This window comes from Euprymna scolopes, chromosome 25 (assembly GCF_053919585.1).
Source record: "Euprymna scolopes isolate OS-2025 chromosome 25, ASM5391958v1, whole genome shotgun sequence".
In the NCBI taxonomy this organism is placed as follows: Eukaryota; Metazoa; Mollusca; class Cephalopoda; order Sepiida; family Sepiolidae; genus Euprymna; species Euprymna scolopes.
This window is the reverse complement of record NC_136506.1, coordinates 97,070,134-97,095,025: the sequence shown is the minus strand read 5'-3', so window position 1 is coordinate 97,095,025 and position 24,892 is coordinate 97,070,134. Positions and strand designations below refer to the sequence as shown.

The window sequence follows — 24,892 nt, the reverse complement described above, 5'->3', positions numbered from 1 at the left end:
CACACGTACAGGCACACACACACACTCACACACAGGTACACACGCACGCATACACACGTGCGCACACATGCACACACACATGCGCACGTAAGCACATACACACGTACACGAGCGCACACGTTCAAGCACACGCGCACATGTACACATACACACGCGCGCACACGCACAAACACACACACAAATGCACACACACATGCAAGCACACGTGCACACGCACACATACACGCGTGCGAGCGCACACACACGCTCACACACGCACACATACACACGCGCACACATGCGCGCACACAAATGCTCACACGCGCGCGCATACGCGCGCGCACGCACAGACACACACATACACACACATACACACACACATACGCACACACACACACATAGATAAACTGATTTACATCGTTTGCTCAGCAACCGAAAAGGCTAACATGCTTGCCAGTCGGTTTGCCTCAAACTCCACACTGGACCCTCCCAACCACCCCCTACCACAATTTCCTATGCGGACAGGCGCCACGCTAGAGGATCTGAAAATCACCCCTGCTCAGGTGCATGCTATCATAAAAAACCTTGACACTTCAAAAGCATGTGGACCCGACCTCATCCCAGCTGTGCTATTAAAAAAAGTGCTCAGCCGAAGTAGCTCCAGTTCTCTCCAAACTCTACAACAAATGCCTTACTGAATCTTGCTTTCCGGGCTGTTGGAAAACTGCTTCTGTGGTACCAGTATTCAAGAATTCTGGCGAAAGAATTGACCCATTAAATTATCGCCCTATTAGCCTCCTCCCACTTTTTGCCAAAATATTTGAGACCTTAATTAACCATGCTCTAGTCCAGCACCTTACAGATGCTAAACTACTGACCGACCAACAATATGGATTTAGACAAGCCCGTTCTACAGCAGATATCCTCACTGTAATCTCTGAACGTATATACCATTCACTGGACAAAGCGGGAGAAGGCAGAGCGGTAGCTCTAGATATATCTAAGGCTTTTGACAGGGTATGGCATGAGGGTCTCCTCAGGAAGATTAGATCATTCGGTATCACTGGTAGAATACTTAACATAATTAAATCCTTCTTAGATAAGAGAAAAATCCAGGTTGTCCTCAACGGTCGTACATCTAAACAATATGATATAAATGCGGGAGTGCCCCAGGGATCTATCCTTTGACCTCTACTGTTCCTGATATTCATAAATGACCTCCCCGACAAAATTGCCTCTGAGATGGGTATATATGCTGATGACACCACACTCTATAGCAGGCACGACAGGTAAACAAATGAACATATATCTCAGTAGTGGAATGGGGACAAAAATGGATGGTCACGTTCAATGCCGCCAAGACTAAACTGGTTTCATTCAATAATTACAAGAAACCTTCTTTACCACCTATAGCAATGGCCAACGACTCTTTATCTGAGAGTACGTCTTTCAAGCTCCTTGGCCTAACGTTCACAGGAAACATGAGTTGGAACAATTACATCGAGGGCATTGCCAGGCCGCTGCGAGGAAGGTGAGCTCTCTCTACCGTGCTAGAAAACTACTAACACCTGAAAGTATCCTGTACCTATATAAGGCAACCATTCGCCCATGTATGGAGTATTGCTGTCACATTTGGGCTGGTGCATCGGCTACTAGTCTCTCGCTCCTTGACAGGGTTCAAAAGAGAGTCGCAAATCTGATAGGCCCTAAACTGGCATCTAAGCTTCAGCCTCTGTCCCATCGACGAAACGTTGCATCCCTCTGCCTGTTCTACAAGTATTTTAATGGTGAATGCTCTGATGAACTGCAAGCACTTGTGCCCCCACAACGTGAACACCCTTTACAGACCCGACAAGCTGCAAAATCCCACCCCCACACTGTAGAGATCCCTAGATGTAAAAGATCTTTCTACTCCAGTAGTTTCTTCCTCAGAACTGCTAGACTTTGGAATTCCATTCCAGGTCACTGCTTCCCCAACTGTACTGACATGCATAAGTTCAAGTGCAACGTGAACCAACATTTTGCTGCCCAAATCCCTACATAGTACCCCAGTAGTTGTTTCCCCTGATAGTAGCCCCCTACACCTATGTGGCAATGTGCCTTGTTTGGGGTTGAAAATGTAATTAAAAAAAATAAAAAAAAAACAGTGGTGACGTCGCGCGAGGAATGATTTGTCAATAGAAAGTAATTGCTCAGTAAAAACGTACTTGTATATTATACTAGCGGGGTTACCCGGCGTTGCCCGGGTGTTTAGAGGTGTGTGTGCTCGGGCGGGGTGGGAAGTTAAATCAAAAACAAAAGAATAACCGAAGTAATCACCCTGTTTTAATATTATTTTTAAAAAATGTTAAAACTTTAAAAAATCGAAAAAAAACAACAACAAAAACTAACTTAACAATGTTAAAATTTCTTAAAACCGGAAACAAAAAAAGAAAACGCGAATATGAAGGGAAAAAAAACAGAAAAACGAACGTTAAAAAAATCTGAAAAATAGAAACAAAAAAAAACGTGAAAAATAGCTTAAATGACCCTCTTTCAATATTAAACCTTTAAAAATCGAAAAAAAAAAGACATCTCACACCACGATTCGAACTCACAACCTTTAGATAATGAGGTCATTTTTTTAATATTTCAACTAATTCATGTTCCGACGTCATATGCGCATGCGTAGAGCCATCTTGTCATGAGAGGACGGTTTTTGGCTACCACTGCCTGTACAAAAATGGCTAGTTTAGGGTTAAGGAATTAATGTTTTGGGCCAATTTTTCGATATTTGTCGGGCGAAGGTTCCAGCTTGAAAATTATACCTATCTGGCGAAAATTTGTGGCCTGTGTCGAAAGTTTTTGCGAGACATACAAACACACAAACACACACACACATTTTCGCTTTTATATATAGAGAGATAGATAAGGATGATTCTCCTTGCTGTTTCGGTTGCCTGGAGACTGGGTAGAATTTAAGTCTAAAATCCGTACTTGACAATCAGCCCGATAAGTGCGGGGCCAGGAACTGGCCTAGTACCTGTCGGACTGAGGTACGTCGTCTAGGTATTACCTAGGAGGTCCACCCTCCGAGGTTTTGCTACCTGGCTTTCGGGTAGGGCAAGTTTATCGTTTGTTGTCTGAGGCGCCCCCACTGAGGAATGCCGATAAAGATGCCGAGCAATTTTTGCTAGGCCAGAATGCCTCTCCTTTAGGGACGCTGGCTGGACATCCCTACTTTCTGACCTTGTGTCACATCTTGCTGAGGTTGACAGCAAGTTAAATATCTACTGTTTGAGAGGAAGTAATTCCCTGGACATGGATGATGTGATGCAGGCAGTGGTGACCGAAAGTTTCCAATCGTCTAACGTCCTCCACTCTTATTGGCCAGGGCTCATTGCCATAAAGTAAAATAAAGTAAAATCTTTCGCATCATTACTTGATAGGTTTTTACTTTGGCGCGGTGTCTTATCTACGATCTTGATCAGAGCCGGGAATTGAGTCGATAGAAGTGATGACGTGGAAGATTAACTCTCATAGTGATGTCACCGCCACCTTTACCCATGGTTGTAATGATAGTGCCAAGATATTTGAAACTCTCAATATCTCCAAGAACATCACCATTGATGACGACAGATAGGTTGTCTGTTGAAACAAAGCCAGGAGCGAGTATTTTTGTTTGCAAGCCATTTATTTTATCACAATTTAATTTTATTTTTTGTTAAAACTTGATCTCTTTTACTTTGTAGTTGATCTTTCTGTAATCTGAAGCTGATCTTGTTCTGATTCAAGTTAGGCTTGTTTTTGTCCCAAAGAAGGCGGGCTTCCTCTACCATGCTAGAAAATTGCTTGCTCCTGAGAGAATTCTATATCTTTACAAAGCCTCAATTCGCCCATGCATGGAGTATTGTTGCCACATTTCAGCTGATGTGTCTACCACTAGTCTCTCACTCTTAGACAGGGTCCAAAAAGATTCTCAGATCAAATAGGTCTCGCACTGTCGACCAAGCTCAAACTACTGTGCCATCACTGCAATATCGCATTCCTGTGTCTGTTTTACAAGTACTTTAATGGAATGTGCTCGGATGAACTCATAACATTTGAACCTCATCGAAGTACATACACCGACTAACCTAGCAAGCAGCAAAATCCCTCGTCTTCATTTTTGATGTCCTTAAATACTGGAAAGCCTTCTACCCTCGAACTGATAGGCTTTGGAAATTCCTTCCTGCTTCCTACTTCCTTGGCTGTACTAACATTATAATGTTTAAATGTAATGTGAATAGACATCTTGATGCTCAACTCCCTACAGTTCTCTGTTAGACACGGTCCCAAATAGTAGCCCCTTATGCTCCGAATTGCAATTTACTTTGTTTTAGATGAAAATGAGTAAAAAAAAAGAATTGGGGCGAAATTATATTTTATATATACGCCATCTTAAAATAATAGACGCCATCTTAAAATAATAGACGTAACTGCGTATTTAACAGAGTTATTTCCCTTTGTTTCGAGCAGAAATAATACTGTTGAAAAGAACGGCATGGCTTAAAAATAAAGACTTGCCAGTACAAATACTACCAGGCATGGCTAGAAGTTAGTATTTTTTTTCTTTCTTAAATCCCCGCTCGGTTATTTTCGAATTGAAAATGGCGACATAATTTGGGGGCGGAGTTGGTGTTGTATTTCACGATAAAAATAAACGAACTTCCCGAAAATATCAATTTGTTTCTACAACAATTCTAAAATCTCAGACGCGACTCCGGTCGCTTATCCACCCAACCCCCGCTAGCAACATTCGAAACGAGTGAAGATTCTCTAGACGATTGTCGGGAACCGTATTCTGATGTGCTTTAATCTCGAAATATCTTCGAGAAGTTAAAAGTCGCGGGCCACGTTTGTAAACAATTCGATAAAAATCGAACTCTTCTGAGATTCCGAAACACGCAAGATCGATATCAAGTCGAGTTAATGTGGCGTTCACTCCAACATTTCAGCGCGGGTAATCAGACATGTGTAATGAGTTTTTTAAAGCTGGCGAACTTTAAATTAAAATAAATCACATCAAAATAAATGTATTATGCAAATACGTGGTTTATATTACGAATTAATTTTTGGCATTAATAATTTAAATACAATTTCGGGCATATGGTACCTGCCACTCGTGCGTATATCGCGTAATCTAAACCTATATTTTTAACAAACTCTACGTATTAAATTGGGCTGTATTTCGGCAATAACGCGTCGAATGTTGTCTTCGAAGTGGTCTATTTTATTTGGTTTATCATCGTAGATATTAGACTTTCTATATTTCCAAAGAAAATAGTCAAATGAAGTTAACTCACACGAACAAGGTAGCCATTTGACAGGTCCATTTTATGAAATTATTCGTTTAGTAAATCATTCGTGTCGTTTACAATATGCAAACGCTGCTCGAGTGTCAGTCTTTACATGGTGAATTGCCAAACCAAATTGAACACAAAATAACCGATAGTTGCCAAATCTGCAATTAAATAAGTCATGTAATTGAATGACCTAACATCCCTTCATGTGACTGACAGAGAAGAAAAAAAGACAGGAAGATAATAAGAAAATATGTCGAGTAACTCTTATGCCACATGTATTCCCTTGTGAATAAACTCCTTTGTCTTTCACCCATAACCTCACGTTTTTTGCTGTATTCTTATTTAAAATAAGGAAATAACAAATCGCGACAGGATTCGAACTTACAAAAAACGGAAATTTAAGGCAAAAATATTGGAAAACAAAGAGAAGTATATACGGCACGGATAAATTCAACTACTGATAAAAAAAAGCTAAGACACACAAAAAGTAAATTATATTTTTTTAATTCAGTCTGTTACGGTCCTACTGAAAAAAAAGAAAGAGAAATTGACATTTGACGAAGCATTGAAAGGAACAATTTTTCAAAGTGTCCATTTCAAATTTCTTTTGTTTCATAAGAAGAAAAAAAATACGGCGGAAAAAAACACGTGTAGTATGTGTTTTAGTGTCAATTTCATGTGTGTTGCAAAAACCTTGTCTGCAGAAGACTGTCTTTGTTTTTTTTGTTTTTTTTGTGGTTTAAAAAAAAACTATCCAGTGAATTTATTTAATGCTTTGTGCAGATACTGTTAACCTTTTGTTTTATTACTGTGTTTAAAAAAATTCTTCAACATGGAACAATTAGTTGAGTTTACAAAAACGATACAATTAGCAACAAAGCAGAAAAGTCCGATGGAATTTTTACAAAAAGAGCAGTTAAAACAAAGTGACGTATTAAAAACAATATTAATAAAACAAGAAGAAAAAAAGGATTGTCGGTTCACTCCAGAAGGAATTGCAAATTCGCTGACAGAATTTTTATATGAACCAACGAGTGGCTTAACGTTTCCAGCATATTATCGTAGATACGAAAATATTTCTTCCAAACGATGTCAGGCCTGGCCGGACGAAGAAAAAATTATTTTACTGTTGCAAAAACTGGGTTCCCATGAAAATACCAAGTATACAAATTTTATACTCCCAAGTAAACCTTAAGATATTTCTTTTAAAGAGACTATAGAAGTTTTATCGAACATTTTCAGGGAACGTGATAGCTTATTTTATGCTCGTTATAGGTGTTTAAATATTTTGAAACAAGATGATGAAGACTTTATCGCATATGCTGGGAGAGTAAATGCCCAATGCGAGTTATTTAAGTTGAAAGACCTAAAAGGACATGTTTAAATGCTTGATATTTGTGCAAGGGTCAACATCCTCGAAGGATAAAGAGATTCGTTCTAGGATATTATCCATTATGAACCAAGACATGGAAATAACCTTACAGAAAGTTGCTGAGGAATGCCAGTTAATAATGTTAATACTAGTATCGAAGAGAAAAATGTTGACAAAATACAAAGGGTAAGCAAGGTGACGACTATGTAAAAAATACTGCAAGACGTGTGGAGGAAATAATCACTTCACAAAAGAATGCTTCTTCAAAAGCAAAATATGCTATAAGTGCGGGCGTAAAGAACACAAGTCAGCAATATACAAAAAGGAGAAATATTGTAAGCCTGAAATAAAGACCATTGGTTCTAAAAAGGGGTCCATGTATGGTAAAAAAAGGAAATATATTGAAGTTAGAATCAATGGCCGGAAAGTAAATTGTCTTTTGGATACTGGAAGTGACATATCCTTAATTGATGAAACAACATGGAAGAAAATTGGTTCTCCAAAGCTGCAAAACACAAAGAAAATTGCTAGAGGAATGTCTGGAAATAGATTAAAATTTATGGGTGAATTTTATACTAATGTGATCCTGAAGGAAAAGACGTTAAAAACTAAAATATATATGATACCTGGAAAAAAATTCTAATCTATTCGGTATAGATTTGATGATACTTTTCAATTTATGGGAGAAACCAATAAACTCATTTTGCAAAAGAGTAAATGTGACAGGATCTGAAAGTCCCAAACTGCCTGGAAGATTTGTTGGGGATTTGAAAAACGATTTTAAAAAGGTATTTTCTGAAGGTATGGGTTGCTGCACTAAAACGGAAGTGAAATTCGAATTGAAAGATGAAGCGAAACCGGTGTTTAAACCGAAAAGGAAGGTTCCGTATTCGGCATTAGAAACAATCGAGAAAGAATTAAATAGAATCGAAGAAATCGGAGTAATAAAAAAAAAGTGGACTACTCTGAATGGGCATACCACACAGTTTATGTGAAAAAGAAAAAGAAAAAAAATCAGGGTATGTGGAAATTTTTCGACAGGACTTATTGATTCCTTAAAAGATCATAACTATCCACTCCTACCCATGAGAAAATATTTTCTAAGTTAAATGGAGGAAAAATTTTCACAAAAATTGACTTGTCAGAAGCATATTTGCAGGTCAAAGTCCACGAAGATTTTTCTAAATACCTGACAATGAATACTCATAAAGGATTATTTTCCCTAAAACGATTGCCGTTTGGGTTGAAAGTAGCACCAAATTTATTCCAACAAATTATGGATGCCATGTTAGCAGGCTTGGATTTTGAAATTGCTTATTTAGACATTTTTATAAGAAGCAAAAATGTTGAAGAACATAAAAACCATATTCGGAAGGTATTCGAGAAAATAGAAGACTACGGATTTAAAGTGACTCTCAAAAATGTAATTTTGGTATGGACAAGATTGAATATTTGGGACAAATAATTGATTGGAAATGTAGAAGACCTAACCCAAATAGGACAGAATCAATTAGAGACATGCCTAGACCAGACAATATAGTGAAGTTACAGTCATTCTTGGGTCTAGCAAACTACTATAATCCTTATATCCCAAATATGCATGAATTAAGAGCACCATTAAATGAATTATTGAAGAAGAATAAAACATGGCTCTGGACAAAAGAATGTGAGGAAGCATTTCAAAAAATTAAAAGATGTTTGTTATCGGATCTAGCGTTAGCACATTACGATCCGAAAAAGGATCTAATTGTAGCAGCAGAAGCGAGCGAATACGGTTTAGGAGCGGTGCTTCTACACAGAATGGAAGATGGATCTACTAAACCAATTTCTCACGCCTCGAGGGTTTTATTACCCGCTGAAAGTAAGTACATTCAGATCGAAAAAGTGGGTTTGGCGATTGTGTATGCCGTGAGAAAGTTTCATAGATTCATTCATGGAAGATCTTTCGTCTTGGAAACGGACCATAAACCATTACTATCGATTTTTGGTACAAAAAAAGAGATTCCTACTCATACGACAAATAGATTACAGAGATGGAGTATTATTTTGCTCAATTACGATTTCAAAATGAAACACCTAGCATCTAGTAAAATTACACATGCAGATGGTTTGTCGAGATTGATCTCCAGTAAAACTGAATTTGAAGAAACTGTTATAGCAGCACTAAAAGAAGGAAATGAACTAACAGCTATATGAGGAAATAAAGAAAGCAGCGAAAACAGATAAATATATTAATAAGATAAAAAAAACAAGTGGGACAAGACGAAAAGAATAGAAAATGATTAAGTGTTTCCATTTACTATGTGTGACGAAACTCTGATGTACACAGGAAGAGTGGTAATACCGCAAATATTACAAAATAAAATCCTAAAGGAATTCCACATGGGACATCCTGGAATCTCCAGAATGAATGCCTTAATGAGAGGATTAACATACTGACCTGGAATGGATCAGGACATTGAGGAAATGGTGAAATTATGTAGAGGTTTCCAACTAGCCGCAAGATCTCCCTCATACGGACGCAACCTTGGCCTAAAACAGATGTACCCTGGACACGCATCCATATTGATTATGCAGGGCCTCTGAAGGGATATTATTACCTAGTAATCGTAGATAGTACGTTAAAATGGCCAGAAAATTTTAAATATAAAAACCCTACAGCGGCAAACACAATAAAAGCGCTGGACGAGGTATTTAGTCGGTTCGGAGTTCCGAAAACAATTGTTAGTGATAATAGCACTATGATCACAGGTCAAGAATTCAAGCACTACTGTGAGGCACTGGCCATTGAACACATTACAACACCAACTTTTAACCCTCGATCAAACGGACAAGCGGAAAGATTTGTCGATACTTTTAAACGAGCTTTAAAAACGAACAATAACATCGACACGGAAGAAAAAAGCATTCAAAAATTCTTAGCAATATATAGGATAACGCCAAATCCAAATGCTAAATTATCCCCAGCTGAAATAATGTTTGCCAGGAAGGTACATTCGGTGTTCGACCGGTTAATCCCAAGAGAAAAAAGTAAAAAAAGTATCAAGGATAATGTAAGGTACAAGACTTACAATGACGGGGATAAAGTTTTCTTCAAAAATTATCGGGCAAGGAAGAAGTTTTGGCAAGAAGACATAATCTCAAGAAGAATTGGAAGAATGGTTTATATTATAAAAGGACAGACTTTTTTCCACAAAAAACATATTAACCAACTGAGACCCCGATACATAGAAACAGTCAGAAACAAATAGTTACCAATGGAAGTGCTATATGACACTTTCCATATACAACCTCCAAACAAGGAAGTACCTGTAACTCAGAAATCCAGTTACTTTCCAAAAGTAAAAAATCGGCAAACACAAATTGTGAAGAGAAGTGAAAGGAAAAGGAAAAGGACCGAATTTTTTGGACAAAGTTTAAAAAGGAAAAAATGGTAGAAGCAAAATTCTATGGAAGAATTTAGCTTGGGAGGAAGGTGATGTAATGGAATGACCTAACATCCCTTCATAGATGAAATGAACTATACCCTCTCACGTGACTGAGAGAGAAGAAAAAACAGGAAGAGAATAAGACAAGATGTCGAGTAACTCTTATGTCACCTGTATTCCCTTGTAAATAAACCCCTTTGTCTTTCTCCCATAACCCCGTGTTTCTTGCCGTATTCTTATTTAAAGTAAGGATATAACAAGAAGATAAAGTTGTTAATTTAAAATTCGTCGCCTCTAAAACCATCTTGTAATTATCATTATTAGTCTATTATGTCTGTTTGGGTTTCTTTATTTTAAACTATCTTATTAATACAGCCTGGGGAGATGATATTATTATTATTATTATCATTATTGTTTTCTTGTTTTTTGTTTTTACTCACTAGGAGTAGTCATACAGGCCGTCATCAAAGGTTTCTCTTAGTGAATAAAAATAATATAAATCAATTATATTTTTTATTTTTATGATTTTGTCATGGTCTTTTTCGTGTTAAAATCAAAACAGTTCTATAGATCTCACGAACATTTTTGATTCTTTGTTGAACCATCGTCCAGTGAAAAACAAAAGCAGATGACCCCCCCCAAAAAAAAGCTGAAGAAAACTATAGGACTTACAAATGCTGGTGTGACACGGACAGCGAAATCGGTTAGATGTCAAGAGAACGTTTTCACACTGTTCCAGGAAAATCGGTAAAAATTTAATTCCGTAGTACCAGAATTATCATCGCAGAATCAAGATGTACTACGTTAAGCATTTTAAAATATTATTACTAGTTTCATAGGCAATGTTATTAATTAAAGGTCTTTAGGTTTTGACGAAGGAAGCTTTGAGTATTTTTAAAACATTTTTTATTGGTTTAGGATGATAATTTTAGTGTTATTAACTATTATTTGTTTTAAATCTAAGGAAGGGAGCAGTTATGTTTTTGTATATGTTGTGTTCGGATAAATGTGATATCAAGATTGCTGGATAATCTAATAATAATAACAAGCAAACAGGCTCATCGTATTTTAACACATTTTATTCGCGGTAGGAACATTAAAATATTTACAGACAATGTTGAGTATTCGCCGATATCGCTATCTTGTTTGACTATCGTCTAGAAATGTCTAGTCTTTTTAGGGCCGATAAAGATTGTCTAGTCTTTTTAGGGCCGATAAAGATTGATATACGGCACAGTCACGTTTGACACGCCGGTTCCTGTCAGTTAAGCAACGATGAGCCTCGCCAGTACGAGATGGATGACCATTTCGGCATTCCAGGTGGTGTGTGTGCTCTCGGCTTATCTCGGCATTGTTTCCAGTCGCCCTGGACTTCTCCTTGCCACTGGACTCAAGCAGTGTCGATTCAGGAGAAGTGTGGTTAAGGATTGCGCAACCCTTGCCTCACATTTACACGCGCAACTGCCTCTACAAAGGGTATCCTTTGTCTTTCGAGACTGAACGGAGGCATCGGACAAAGGGTGATAAATCTAACTTTCTTTATTTAGAATTATTCCCCTTTTTATCACTATAACAGTATATGTTAGTGAATTGAGTATACAAGATACATCGTTAGGCGATATCTAATGATGGTTCAAAAAAGAATCGAAAACTTTCGTGGTACATATGCATCATATATTATTATTTGATTAATTTACACACGATATATGTATATGTATATACAGGCTGTCCCGAAAGAAGCTGACGGATTTTAAATTTGGTTAACTTCCTCAATATTTAAGTTATTTTTACCAATTCTCATATGTAGGTAGATGAGCCTCTCCGTGATTTTCTGATTTTATTTACACAACTTAATCTAGGGTTTGTTTTTCACAAGGTCTAATTTTAGTTATGAAAAATGATCTAACTCAAATGTCCACCATTTTCATTTTCACACTCTTGTGCTCTCTGCAGGGCATTGTCCAGCACATCACTTAATGTTTCAGAGATAATGGCCCTCTACCTCTATATTGTTTTTAAGGACGTTTATTGTGGCTGGTTTGTTTGCGTATACCCGCTCTTTGAGGTAACCCCAAAGGAAGAAATCTGCACATCTGAGATCTGGCGAGCGGGGTGGCCAATTTATTTCACAGCCACGAGAAATTATTCGGTTGCAGAATATGTCCTGGAGCAGATTTAATGTTTCTCGTACCGTATGCACCATTGCGCCGTCCTGCTGGAACCACATTGATGTAGAGACCCCAATTTGACTTGATCTCCTTCTTACTGATGTGGATGGATCCTCGGCCACACTCTTTGATAATCTCTGACGATTCTCATCACTTCCTGTCGTACGGAGTCTACCAGATTTATGGAGGTCACATACAGACCGTTGCTCATGAAATCGAGCCACCATAGCTTTTATTGCATTGGGAGTAGGGGAATTTCTTGTGTTGAAGTTTCGTCGAAATTCTCTTGGAGTTTCTGATATTGACTCATTCAACCGAAAATACGATTCTACGATAAATAACCGTTCCTCGGTAGTGTAACGACTCATGATGACCTTGGAAGGGATTACTCTAGATGATCTGAAAAATAAAATAAAAATATAAAAACTTAAGAAAGTTATGAATTTTTTTAACCATCAGTTTCTGTTGGAGCACCCTGTATATATGTACATAAGTATATACATGTATATATGTGTGTATGTGCATATATATATGTATATATGTATATGTATGTATATACATGTATATATGTGTATATATATGCATGTATGTATGTATATGTATACATATATGTAGGCACTTTTGCATTATAGAGACGGTGCTATTTTTTTTTTTTTTTTTTTTTTTGCGTTTAACTAAACTGTCTTCAGGTGGCGTTTCTCTCCATTCAAATTGTTTATTAATATAAAAATTAAAGCTACAATATATTGGTGCCACAAAAAAATTAAAGCTATATTTTGTTACGATGACAACTTTACTGGAATTCCAAAAAATGGTTCGGAAAAAAATCCGATGTTGCTTCAAATTGAAAAATGTCCTATTAAAATTACATTTTCTTACGCAAACTTTTCGATATATGTTTTTACAAAAATATTTGAAAACCAAAACGTTTATTGTATAAAAACAATTATACAATAAATCTTTGGCTTTTCAAATATTTTGTTTTTGTTATTTAACCAAGAAGAAATTAAAGTTATTGTCCCCTAACACGGGCGCCGTCCGTGTAATGCAGAAGTTCCTATATATATATATATACGTATATGTGTGCATATATATGCATAAATAGTATTATGTACATATATATGTGTATGTATGTGTATATATGTATATATATATATATGTATACTTAAATATATTTATTATATGTATTATGTAGATATGTATGTTTATAATATTATTCAATTTATATATATAAATAAATGTATACATGTATGGCTATAAATATATGTATGCATATTTAGATATGTATAGAAATGGTTATATGTGTGTATTTGTATATGTACATACGTATATACATGTATATCCATAGATATATATGTATCTATACATATATATATGCCTACATATACATACATACATGTGCATGCGTATATACATATATACATATATAAGTAAACGTATATATATATATATATATATATATGATTTTCAGAATGTGAGAGAATGTATATAATAAATTCCACAGCCAAACAACGTCGCAGCCCACAAGAGCCATGACAGTCAAAGAACCGGAAGTCCAAGACTCGAGTTTCGCCCTCATTTGGGCTCGTCAGTTAGACACATCCGAACTAGGATTCGAAACCCGAGCCTCTTGCATGCAAGGCAAGCACTCTACCAACTGAGCAAACGCCCTGCACACAAGAATTTCAATTAACCAACACAAATCAAGCAAACCGCGCCGAAATCCGACTGTGAAATGAACCTACTACGTCTCAACAAGGGACGCGGTCATCCAACCAGCTAATAACCCCAAGCTGATGTCTCACTAGTAGGAGTTTTAACTCGAAAGGACGATGCCATCCAGCAATACTAACCAAGCGAGCAACTTATGATAGGATTTCAGAATGTGAGAGAATGTATATAATAAATTCAACAGCCAAACAACATCGCAGCCCACAAGAGCCATGACAGTCAAAGAACCAGAAGTCCAAGACTCGAGTTTCGCCCTCATTTGGGCTCGTCAGTTAAACACATCCGAACTAGGATTCGAAACCCGAGCCTCTTGCATGCAAGGCAAGCACTCTACCAACTGAGCAAACGCCCTGCACACAAGAATTTTAATTAACCAACACAGATCAAGCAAACCGCGCCGAAATCCGACTGTGAAATGAACCTACTACGTCTCAACAAGGGACGCGGTCATCCAACCAGCTAATAACCCCAAGCTGATGTCTCACTAGTAGGAGTTTTAACTCGAAAGGACGATGCCATCCAGCAATACTAACCAAGCGAGCAACTTATGATAGGATTTTCAGAATGTGAGAGAATGTATATAATAAATTCCACAGCCAAACAACGTCGCAGCCCACAAGAGCCATGATAGTCAAAGAACCGGAAGTCCAAGACTCGAGTTTCGCCCTCATTTGGGCTCGTCAGTTAGACACATCCGAACTAAGGATTCGAAACCCGAGCCTCTTGCATGCAAGGCAAGCACTCTACCAACTGAGCAAACGCCCTGCACACAAGAATTTCAATTAACCAGCACAGATCAAGCAAACCGCGCCGAAATCCGACTGTGAAATGAACCTACTACGTCTCAACAAGGGACGCGGTCATCCAACCAGCTAATAACCCCAAGCTGATGTCTCACTAGTAGGAGTTTTAACTCGAAAGGACGATGCCATCCAGCAATACTAACCAAGTGAGCAACTTATGATAGGATTTTCAGAATGTGAGAGAATGTATATAATAAATTCCACAGCCAAACAACGTCGCAGCCCACAAGAGCCATGACAGTCAAAGAACCGGAAGTCCAAGACTCGAGTTTCGCCCTCATTTGGGCTCGTCGGCCCAATGAGGGCGAAACACGAGTCTTGGACTTCCGGTTCTTTGACTGTCATGGCTCTTGTGGGCTGCGACGTTGTTTGGCTGTGGAATTTATTATATATATATATGTATGTATGTGTGTGTTTGTGTTTGTATATGTATATATGCTCAGATATGAGATATATTACTCGCTAATTTGCTTTACTTATTTTCCACAGGTAGTGATCGAAGATGGCGTTGCGGTGGGTGTGAAATATCTAAAAGACGGTTTCGAACATGTCGTAATGGCCAGGTCGGAAGTAATCTTGTCTGCTGGTGCCATCCAGTCCCCGAGGATCCTCATGTTGTCTGGAATCGGACCTAAAGAACATCTCGAAGAAATGAAAGTAATTAACCTTTCTCACTCGGAATGTAAGAATATTGATTTTTGCCTGATCGATGCGACTGCCAATAACCTAAACCTTTATAATGGCCGCGAACTCAAAGTGATTCTACCTTTGACGAAAATAATATCTTGAATAAATGAGTAGACGTGCGATCCTTCGTTGATCCTAAAAATAGAAAATGTAAAATACTGAATGCTATTGTGTTATATCAATAGTTTGTGTAGAGGGGGCTCTCAGACAGTGTCCTTTTGCCAGATTTTATGACAGCTTTATGCCTTTTAGTACAACGCTGTACACGAATACATATATATATATATATATATATATATATATATATATATATATATATATATATATATATACCTAACTATTTTTTTACTATAATAATTAAATACCTACAGACACTAGTGTTTCATCCTTTCGGGATTCTTCAGTGCAGGGTGTCACGATTACTACCAGTCGAACGATTCAAACCCCGCGACACGAGACATCTCTGGCTCGATTATTATATATATATATATATATATATATATATATATATATATATATATATATATATATATATATATATATATATACAGACATTACAGAAATGAATAGACATCCACAGAAACAGTTTATTATAATAAGTATATATTTTATAGAACGAAATCAAAAATAATGGTCACAAATTTAATAACTTGGTTAACATTCCTTTTGCTGTTTTTAATGCAAGGACTTAGAAGATGGCTTCATATTATTTTTGCGAAGGTTCCTGTCTAATATGCCCTAAAGGTTTTGAATTGGGTTCATATCCGGGGACTGACTTGGCCATGGAAGTTATTATTCCTATTTTAGCTCAACCAATGTTGTGTTGCCCTAGCAGAGAGGCAAGGAGTTCTGTCTTCCATAAATAGGAAGTTAACTTGGTTCATTTTACCACTTCATGTCAGATTTTTGTGAATTATTCCATGGATTTCTGCCTTTGGATTATTATGGACCATCTTCTTCCAATTACGGGATTTCCTTGGATTTTACTTGTGCAAATGGAAATTCAATTAACTTTCTTGAAGTTACATATTTAGATTTTACCGTCACTGGATTATTTATCTTCCACCAGACTATCCATTCATGTGTAATCACCTATTTCTTCACCATATTCCCTCTGCTTCACTTTTTTTGTTTTCAAGTAAGATCTTTGACTTACTTGTTGTTTCATCAAATAGTTTTGCATGCAAAATCCGATCCCACATTTTGCTAATTCCTACCCTCTGATGAGAAGGAAAGTATTTCTTCGAAACTCCGCGAATTAAGGGCTATCCATTTATCTAGTGTTTCCTTTTCAGATTAAATATGTTTTTAACTCATTTCAAAGTGTTTTTAACGTGTTTTATTAACTGTTTGCTCGTGTGTATGTATATATATATATATATATATATATATATATATATATATATCCCCATGCTTCGGTTCAGTCTTGAAAGATAAAGGATACCCCTTATGGGCAGTAGCGCTTGTAATTGTGAGGCAAGGGTTCTGCAATCACCAAACACACTTCTGAATCGGTACTGTTTGAGTCCAGTGGCAAGGAGAAGAACCATGACGACTGGAAACAATGCCGAGATAAGCGGAGAGCACATACAGCACCATAAAGTCCCAAATGGTCACCCATTTAGTACTGACCAGGTTCGGTGTGTCAACGTGATTATGCCGTATTATTTATATATATATATATATATATATATATATATATATATATATATATATATATTACAGAAAAGAATAGACACTCATAGAAACGGTGTTTTCTACAAACATAAGATTTATAGACTAAAATCAAAAATTAATGGTCACAAATTTAATAACTAATACTTGGTTGACATTTCCTTTGCTGTTTTTAATGCTTCGACCCTTCTAGGCATGGCATTGATCAGTTGACAAATATCATCTTGAGTAATTTCTTGCCATGTCTTATGCAATAATGCTAAAAGTTCAGATTGAAACGATGGCTTTCTTTTCTTTTTGCGAATTTCCCAAATGTTTCCAATTGAATTCATATCCTGGGACTGACTTGGCCATGGAAGTTTATAAATCCCATTTTGGCTCAACCAATGTTGTGTTGCCCTAGCAGTGACAAGGATCCCGTCTTCCATAAATAAAGAATTAGCTTGATTCCCTTTACCATTTGAGAATATTATTAGGAGGCCTTCATGAGATATGTAAACATATTTAGCATAATTGATGTTTCCTCCGCACTCCACCAACTCTGAGCGACCACCACTCCAAATTGCACCCCATAATACCAGGACCGAGAAAGGCGCATGTTTCAGCGTTGGCTGCAATATTTTTAAGTCAAACTCTTGCCTACATACCCATACTCTTTCACTGTCGTGAAATAATGAAAATCATGACACATAAGAGAAAATGAAATTGGTCCAAAAGGTCATAGGTCTCTCCACCATCTCATGAGCCTAATCTTTTTTGTGCTTGATATTCAGGACGAATAAGAGGGTTCCTTCTCATAGCTCTACCATAGTAGCCCAGCTTGTGAAGATACCTGACAGCTGTTATGGGACTGACACCAGTTTGTGTTGCAATGTTAGAGGCTTTGCACCGAGGATCCTCTTCAACATTTCTTATCACAAGACGCAAGGTTCTTTCAAAGGGCCCGGGGGTGATCTGATCCAGGTTGTGTGCACTCTTCATTCTCTCTTGTAAATTGTACGATCACTCTATTAGCAGTAGAAAAGTGTTATTGAAAGATTCCCTGTTATTTTGCATTGACTAAGGCCACTTTCATATTGACCAACGGTTCGTCCTCGCAGAAATTCTGATAGGTCTGATGCTCCTTTGGTTCGTGACATGCTTCAATATTTTTATATTTTAGCACTATTCTTATCTGTAAACATAAATAAACATATATAAATCTTAGGAAAATATTTACATAAATTATTATTCTTTTGTGTCATGTCTATATATATATATATATATATATATGTATATATACATATATATATATATATATATATATATATATATGTATAGTAATTTATAAAATATATATGGCTACACTGAATTTTGTGGTTGTCTGTCGTTTTTATATAATTTTTATCTAATTTTATATAATTTTTATCAAATTCCCTCTATAAAATTAATATATATATATACATACATATATATATGTATATATATATATATATATATATTAATTTTATAGAGGGAATTAGATAAAAATTATATAAAATTAGATAAAAATTATATAAAAATTATATAGTAATTTATAAAATATATATGGTGATTAAGCTACACTGAATTTTGTGGTTGTCTGTCGTTTTTATATAATTTTTATATAATTTTTATCTAATTTTATCTAATTTTTATCTAATTCCCTCTATAAAATTAATATATATACATATGTATATATATATGTATATATATATATACATATATATATATATATATATATATATATATATATATATATATATATATATATATATATAGTGGCGGCAAAAACAGAAGGTCCTCACTTGTAATTTTTTTTCAAAAACTGAAAATTTAAGTTAAATTTAATGTAACTGTTTAAACAACCTATACCTCATTTGATTCGCCTTTTATTCCTCTATAATTTTACCTGTTCATATTTGACATTTAATTGAAATATTCTCGTGTTTACGTACTTTTAAAAAATAACTTCAAATTGAAGAGGCAAAAAGAAAGTCCGCAGCAACAAATTCACTCAAAACCAGCTTAAATTATCGCACCTAAACCAGGTTAAAATATCCACTAACAGTAAACAAAGCATCACTAATCGTAATTGTTGTTTTTCCAGGTTATTCAACGTAACATTTAGTCCATGTGCCACGAATTTCTCTTAGTGATCGTCAGGAGCTCATTAATCTCCACCTTTCTGGTTTATCCAATCGAGAAATCGGACGCAGATTGAGATGTGATGAGAAAACGGTACAAAAGACTGTGCGAAAGCACCAAAACACCGGCAGTGTTCAGGATGCCCCTAAATCTGGTCGTACTAGAGTTACTTCTAATAGGGAAGACAATGTTATCAAGATCCGCAGCCTAAGAGACAGATTTGAAACGGCTCCCCAAATTCAACAGCAGTGCAATCTTGTCAAAAAGTGCTCTCTTTCTACTGTCAACAACAGATTAAAGGAATATAATTAGCAAGAATATGTTGCAAGACGCAAACCAATGATTTCTGTAAAGAACAGAAAGCACCGTCGGGACTTCGTCAGATGCAGTGAAGATCATGACTCTTCATTTGGTCAAAAGTGCTTTTTAGCGACGAAAGCAAGTTTAATAGTCTAGGCAGTGATGATAGGCAGTAGGTCCGTCGGAGGAAAGACAAAGAATTTAATCCTAGGTGCTCAGTTTCAACGCTTCAATGTGGTGGAGGTTCAGTTTTGGTGTGGGGCATTATTAGTACCAATGGTTCAGGGCCTATATTTCGCTTGCAAGGTCGAATTAATTTGACCAAGTACATTAATATGTTGACTGAGAATTTTCTACCCTACTGTAGTCAGAATTTGGATGATAATCCCATCTTACTGCAGGATAATACTACCATTCACACAGCTGTCAATTTCAAGAGTTTCTTGAAAGAGCACGATATTCCGTATTTGGATTGGCCTGCACAATCTCCAGACTTCAATCCTATCAAAAACGTATGGAATTACATCAAGCAACAGCTACACAATGATAAAATTTCAAATTTAAAAGAACTTTGGACAAAAATTAAAGAAATGTGGGATTCACTTTTCCCGGAGTATTGCTGCAGTCTAATTCAAGGAATTCCCAAAAGATTGCAGACTGTTACATTGCAGAAGAGCTATGCTACTATATATTAACTAGTTCATTATGTTCCTGTTGTATTTGTGTTGCATTAATGCCCTAAAGTTACATTTAAATAACAATTTTCCATTGTACGAACTTTCTTTTTGCCTCCTCAATTTGAAGTTATTTTTTTTAATTGACGTGAACACTAGAATATTTCAATCAAAATTCAAATATAAATAGGTAAATTATAGCGGAATAAAAGGCCAATCAAATGAGGTATAGTTTGTTTAAACAGTTACATTAAATTTAGCTTAAATTTGAGTTTCTGAAAAAATTACAAGTGCTGCTGACTTTCTTTTTGTTGCATATATATATATATATATATATATATATATATATATATATATACGTTTTATTTTTTATTACCGTATCTTTCTGTTAAGTTACATTATTGTTTCAGCTACCCGGCCGTTTTTTTTTTTTGTTTTTTGTTTTTTTGCCGTCTGTAGCTTTCTTAGACTTTTACAGAAATGTTCGTTCCCATCATAACGAAAATTTCTGTAAAAGTCTGAGGAAGCTACAGACGGCTAAAAAACGGCCGGGTAGCTGAAACAATAATGTAACTTAACAGAAAGATATGGTAATAAAAAATAAAACGCATATTTGCTCTACAACAGTATTGAGCACTTTCTTCAGTTTTTATTAATTACCATTTCTACTAAATATATATATATACATGTATATATATATATACATATATATATATATATATATATATATATATATATATATATATATATATATATATATATATATATATATATATATATATATATGGTAGCTTCCTTCAGTCTTAACAGACTATGGATACTCACTGCAAGGGGTTCTGTGCGTTAAATTGTTGTGGCAAGAGTTGCACAATCTCCAACCACACCTTTTCTTAGTCGGCATTATTAATATATGGCAAATGGAAGTTCAGGACGACGGGAAACAATGCTAAGATAAGCAGAAAGCACATACATCGCCTAGTATTCCCAAATGTTCACCCATTTGGTACCAGTCAGACTCAACGTTGTTTAACTATGGTGATTTGACGATATATATATATATATATATATATATATATATATATATATAGATATAGATAGATAGATATAGATAGATATAGATATATATATAAATAGATATAGATATATATATATATAGATAGATAGATAGATATAGATATATATAGATAGATAGATATAGATATATATATATAGATAGATATAGATATATATATAGATATATATATATAGATAGATATAGATATATATATATATAGAGAGAGAGATAGATAGATAGATAGATAGATAGATAGATAGATAGATAGATAGATAGATAGATAGATAGATATACAATTTTAATCTGTAAATTATATTTTGCGTGAATTTCTTGTTCCATAGGATACTCAAATAATAAATATTATGATTTCTTTAACCCGCGGAGTTTCAAAGACATGCGATCTTCTCATCAGAGGAAAGATATTAACAAATATAGCGAAGCTATCGTTTCGCTGGTACCGGAATTAATTATAACTGCATTATATAAAAACTTATCATAAATGCAAAAATATTTTTTAGTGCAAACAGTGCATAAATTAGAGAAAAAAAAACAGAGCTAAGATTGATATTTACGTCACCATTAAAAACAGTGCTGAAATTAATATTTACGTTGCCTTAAAAAACAGAGCTAAGATTGATATTTACTTCGCCATTAAAAACAGCGCTAAAATTAATATTTACGTTGCCTTAAAAAAACAGAGCTAAGATTGATATTTACCTCGCCATTAAAAACAGGGCTAAAATTAATATTTACGTTGCCTTAAAAAAACAGAGCTAAGATTACCATTAAAAACGGTGCTAAAATTAACATTTACGTTGCCATTAAAAAAGGTGGTAAGATTGATATTTACGTCGCCATTAAAAACGTGACTGATTTTGTCTCACCATCTACCTAACTCTTAACCCTTATCCTTGAGTGGCATCCGGGACTTGATAAATGGTGACACTCCAAGTAAAAAAAATAATTGCATTAATAGTAAATAATAAAATTCCGACAAATAAATGCTATGACTAGAAATCAAAATCGAAAAGATATGTTTAATTTTCAACAAAGGGGCATATTTGGACTTTCCTAAGTCAGTAAGAGCTTAAAAAATTCGCGTAATAAAATAATTATATTTTAGGCATGACGTCATAGATTTATGATTTACGCCATGTTTCAAACATTAATACAAACATAAACAATAATAAAAACAAATAATTAAATAAATTATTATCAATAACGTTGGAAATTATTTTAATATTCGTATTTTTTTTTATTCATCTGACTACTGTCCTTCTCTTGAGTGTGATTTTCACAACGTCTCGGTCGATGTAACCTCCAACCTTCTTCATCAAGTGTATCTTGTCGAACTCGGGAATGTTTCTGTTAAACTCGAGAATTTGGACTGAATTTCTTATTTTCTTCACGGGGGTTAGCATGCTCTTGTCCCGTCAGCCACGATTGGATAAAGGTACTAAGTAATTCGTAATTGTATTTTTGAAAACATTTGAAAAATGCAGTTGCGAATTATTTAGGACTTCTATCCAGTCATGGCTGACGGAACAAGAGCATGCTATCCCCATGAAGTGAATAAAGGGATCCGTTCGAAATTCCGTCCAAATTCCCGAGTTCGACAGAAACATTTCCGAGCTCGACAAGAAGGTTGGAGGTTACATCGATTGGAACACTGAAAAATGACACTCAAGATGAGAACAGTAGTCCGATTAATCCAAATAATACGAATAACGCATACTCATCTAAAAAATTCAGAAAAGTATTATTTAAATAATTCAAAATAACCCAGCCAGCCTGAATGATCGGCCCATCATCGGCCCATTACAGTGTTTGTCGGCTGATCGTCGGTTATGTAATGGGCCGATGATGGGCCGATCATTCAGGCTGGCTGGGAATTTATTTTTCTTTAACTACGTATTGTGTAGTTCTTTCCCGATTATAAAGTCTTCTCAGCCTATCGAAAGTATGCAAGGAGATTGACAATTTTTTATTGTTATTAAGTATTAAAAATGAATTACTTTATTACAAATTATGGAGTGCTTTCAATAAGTTTCCAGGCTGTAATTGTCGTAGTCTCTTGAAAATTCAGTATGTCATTGGTATGCATCTTATGAGATGACTGACCAATCTTTATGATTACACGTTCAAATGAACAGCTACACCAGGAATTGGAATACATCCTACTGAAGCCTGATTTCCACAACTGGTGAATTTCAAAAATGCAATCTGGACGTGGGGAAACTTTAGAAGAACGATATGCAATAAAATTCTGTTTTAAATTTGGAAAAAAACGCCACAAATCTATGGAATGCTTCGGGCAGCTTTTGGACCATCTTACATAAATCGAGCATCAGTTTTTGAGTTACAAAAGAGATTCAAGCAAGTTACGGTATCTGGGCGGGATGAGGAGAGGTGTGGGAGGAGTAAGGAAATCAGAACACTAGAGTTGATTGGCCAAATAAAGAATTTCATGAACAAACAACGTCTTGTGTCTATAGAGACAATAAGTGCACAGTTTGATGTCAGTGGGGGAACTGTACACACAATTATTTGCGAGGAACTGAAGATGGGGAAGATTTGCGGGAAGCTTGTGCCAAAAATGTTCCATCCTTGTTTTTTTTTGTTTTTTTTTTTGTTTTTTTACATAGGCATCACCACATTATCAAGGCCCAGAGGCCACTCAAGGATAAGGGTTAAAGAGTGTACAGTAGAAATTGGACAATATAGTAATCATTAGTAATGAAAATTTGGTAAATTTGATAACTTATATGGAACGGCTCATCAAGAACTTATTTACTTTAGACTTGAACACAACCATATTGTAGTCAGCCGGAAAGCAGGAAAACGGAAGACAATTCCACAGGCGTGCAGTTCTAAGAAAGAAGCTTTGTTCATGGAATCTACGTTTAGGTTTAGGCACAGATAAAGAGTGGGGGAAATTATTGATAGCGTTTACAGCTAGACGAGTGTTTCTTGTGAAAGTTTGTTACAGACTATTTGAGCAAGATGGGCATCAAGACAGTTTCTCGCCCTCCATATAGTCTAGATCTTGCTCCCTGTGATTTTTGGTTATTCCTCAAGCTTAAGGAAAATTTTAGAAACTGTCCTTATGATAAAATGGAAGAGATGAAAGTCTGCGATGAAGGTTATTGACACGCTCTTACAAGAGGATTTCCATGGGCCTTCTAGAATGAACGGTACAACAAGCGCATTGTAGCCGAGGTAGATTACTTCAAAAGGGAATAGAGTTTCACGTGAATACTATTAATAAAAGTGCCTATACGAAAAAAAACTCTGGAAACTTATTGAAGACGCCTCGTAATTAATTATTAGGGCTGTGACAACAGCATATTCTTTCCATTGTTTTGACTCTCGAGTATATATATCCGTTAATGCCTTTTTATTATTATTCAATTTTCACCCTAAACAAGGCACAGTGCCACTTTAAAGTGGGGGTACTATCGGGGACATAAGTTGCAGGGGTACTATGAAGGGAGTTGGGCAGCAAGATGTCTGTTCACATTACACTTGAACTTCTGCATGTCAGTATAGTTGA

The 24,892-nt window shown here is 35.8% G+C and overlaps 1 protein-coding gene across 3 annotated transcripts in view; it reads left to right on the top strand.

The window, feature by feature from the left end:
- Window positions 1-24,892, top strand: part of LOC145247545 (putative GMC-type oxidoreductase Mb1310) — a 186,619-nt gene that overhangs the window by 132,623 nt on the left and 29,104 nt on the right. For all 3 annotated transcript variants that reach the window (XM_080109386.1, XM_080109388.1, XM_080109387.1), the window contains one exon: window positions 15,295-15,462. In XM_080109386.1, the coding sequence (XP_079965512.1) occupies window positions 15,295-15,462 (168 nt within the window). The remainder of the gene's footprint in view (window positions 1-15,294; window positions 15,463-24,892) is intronic.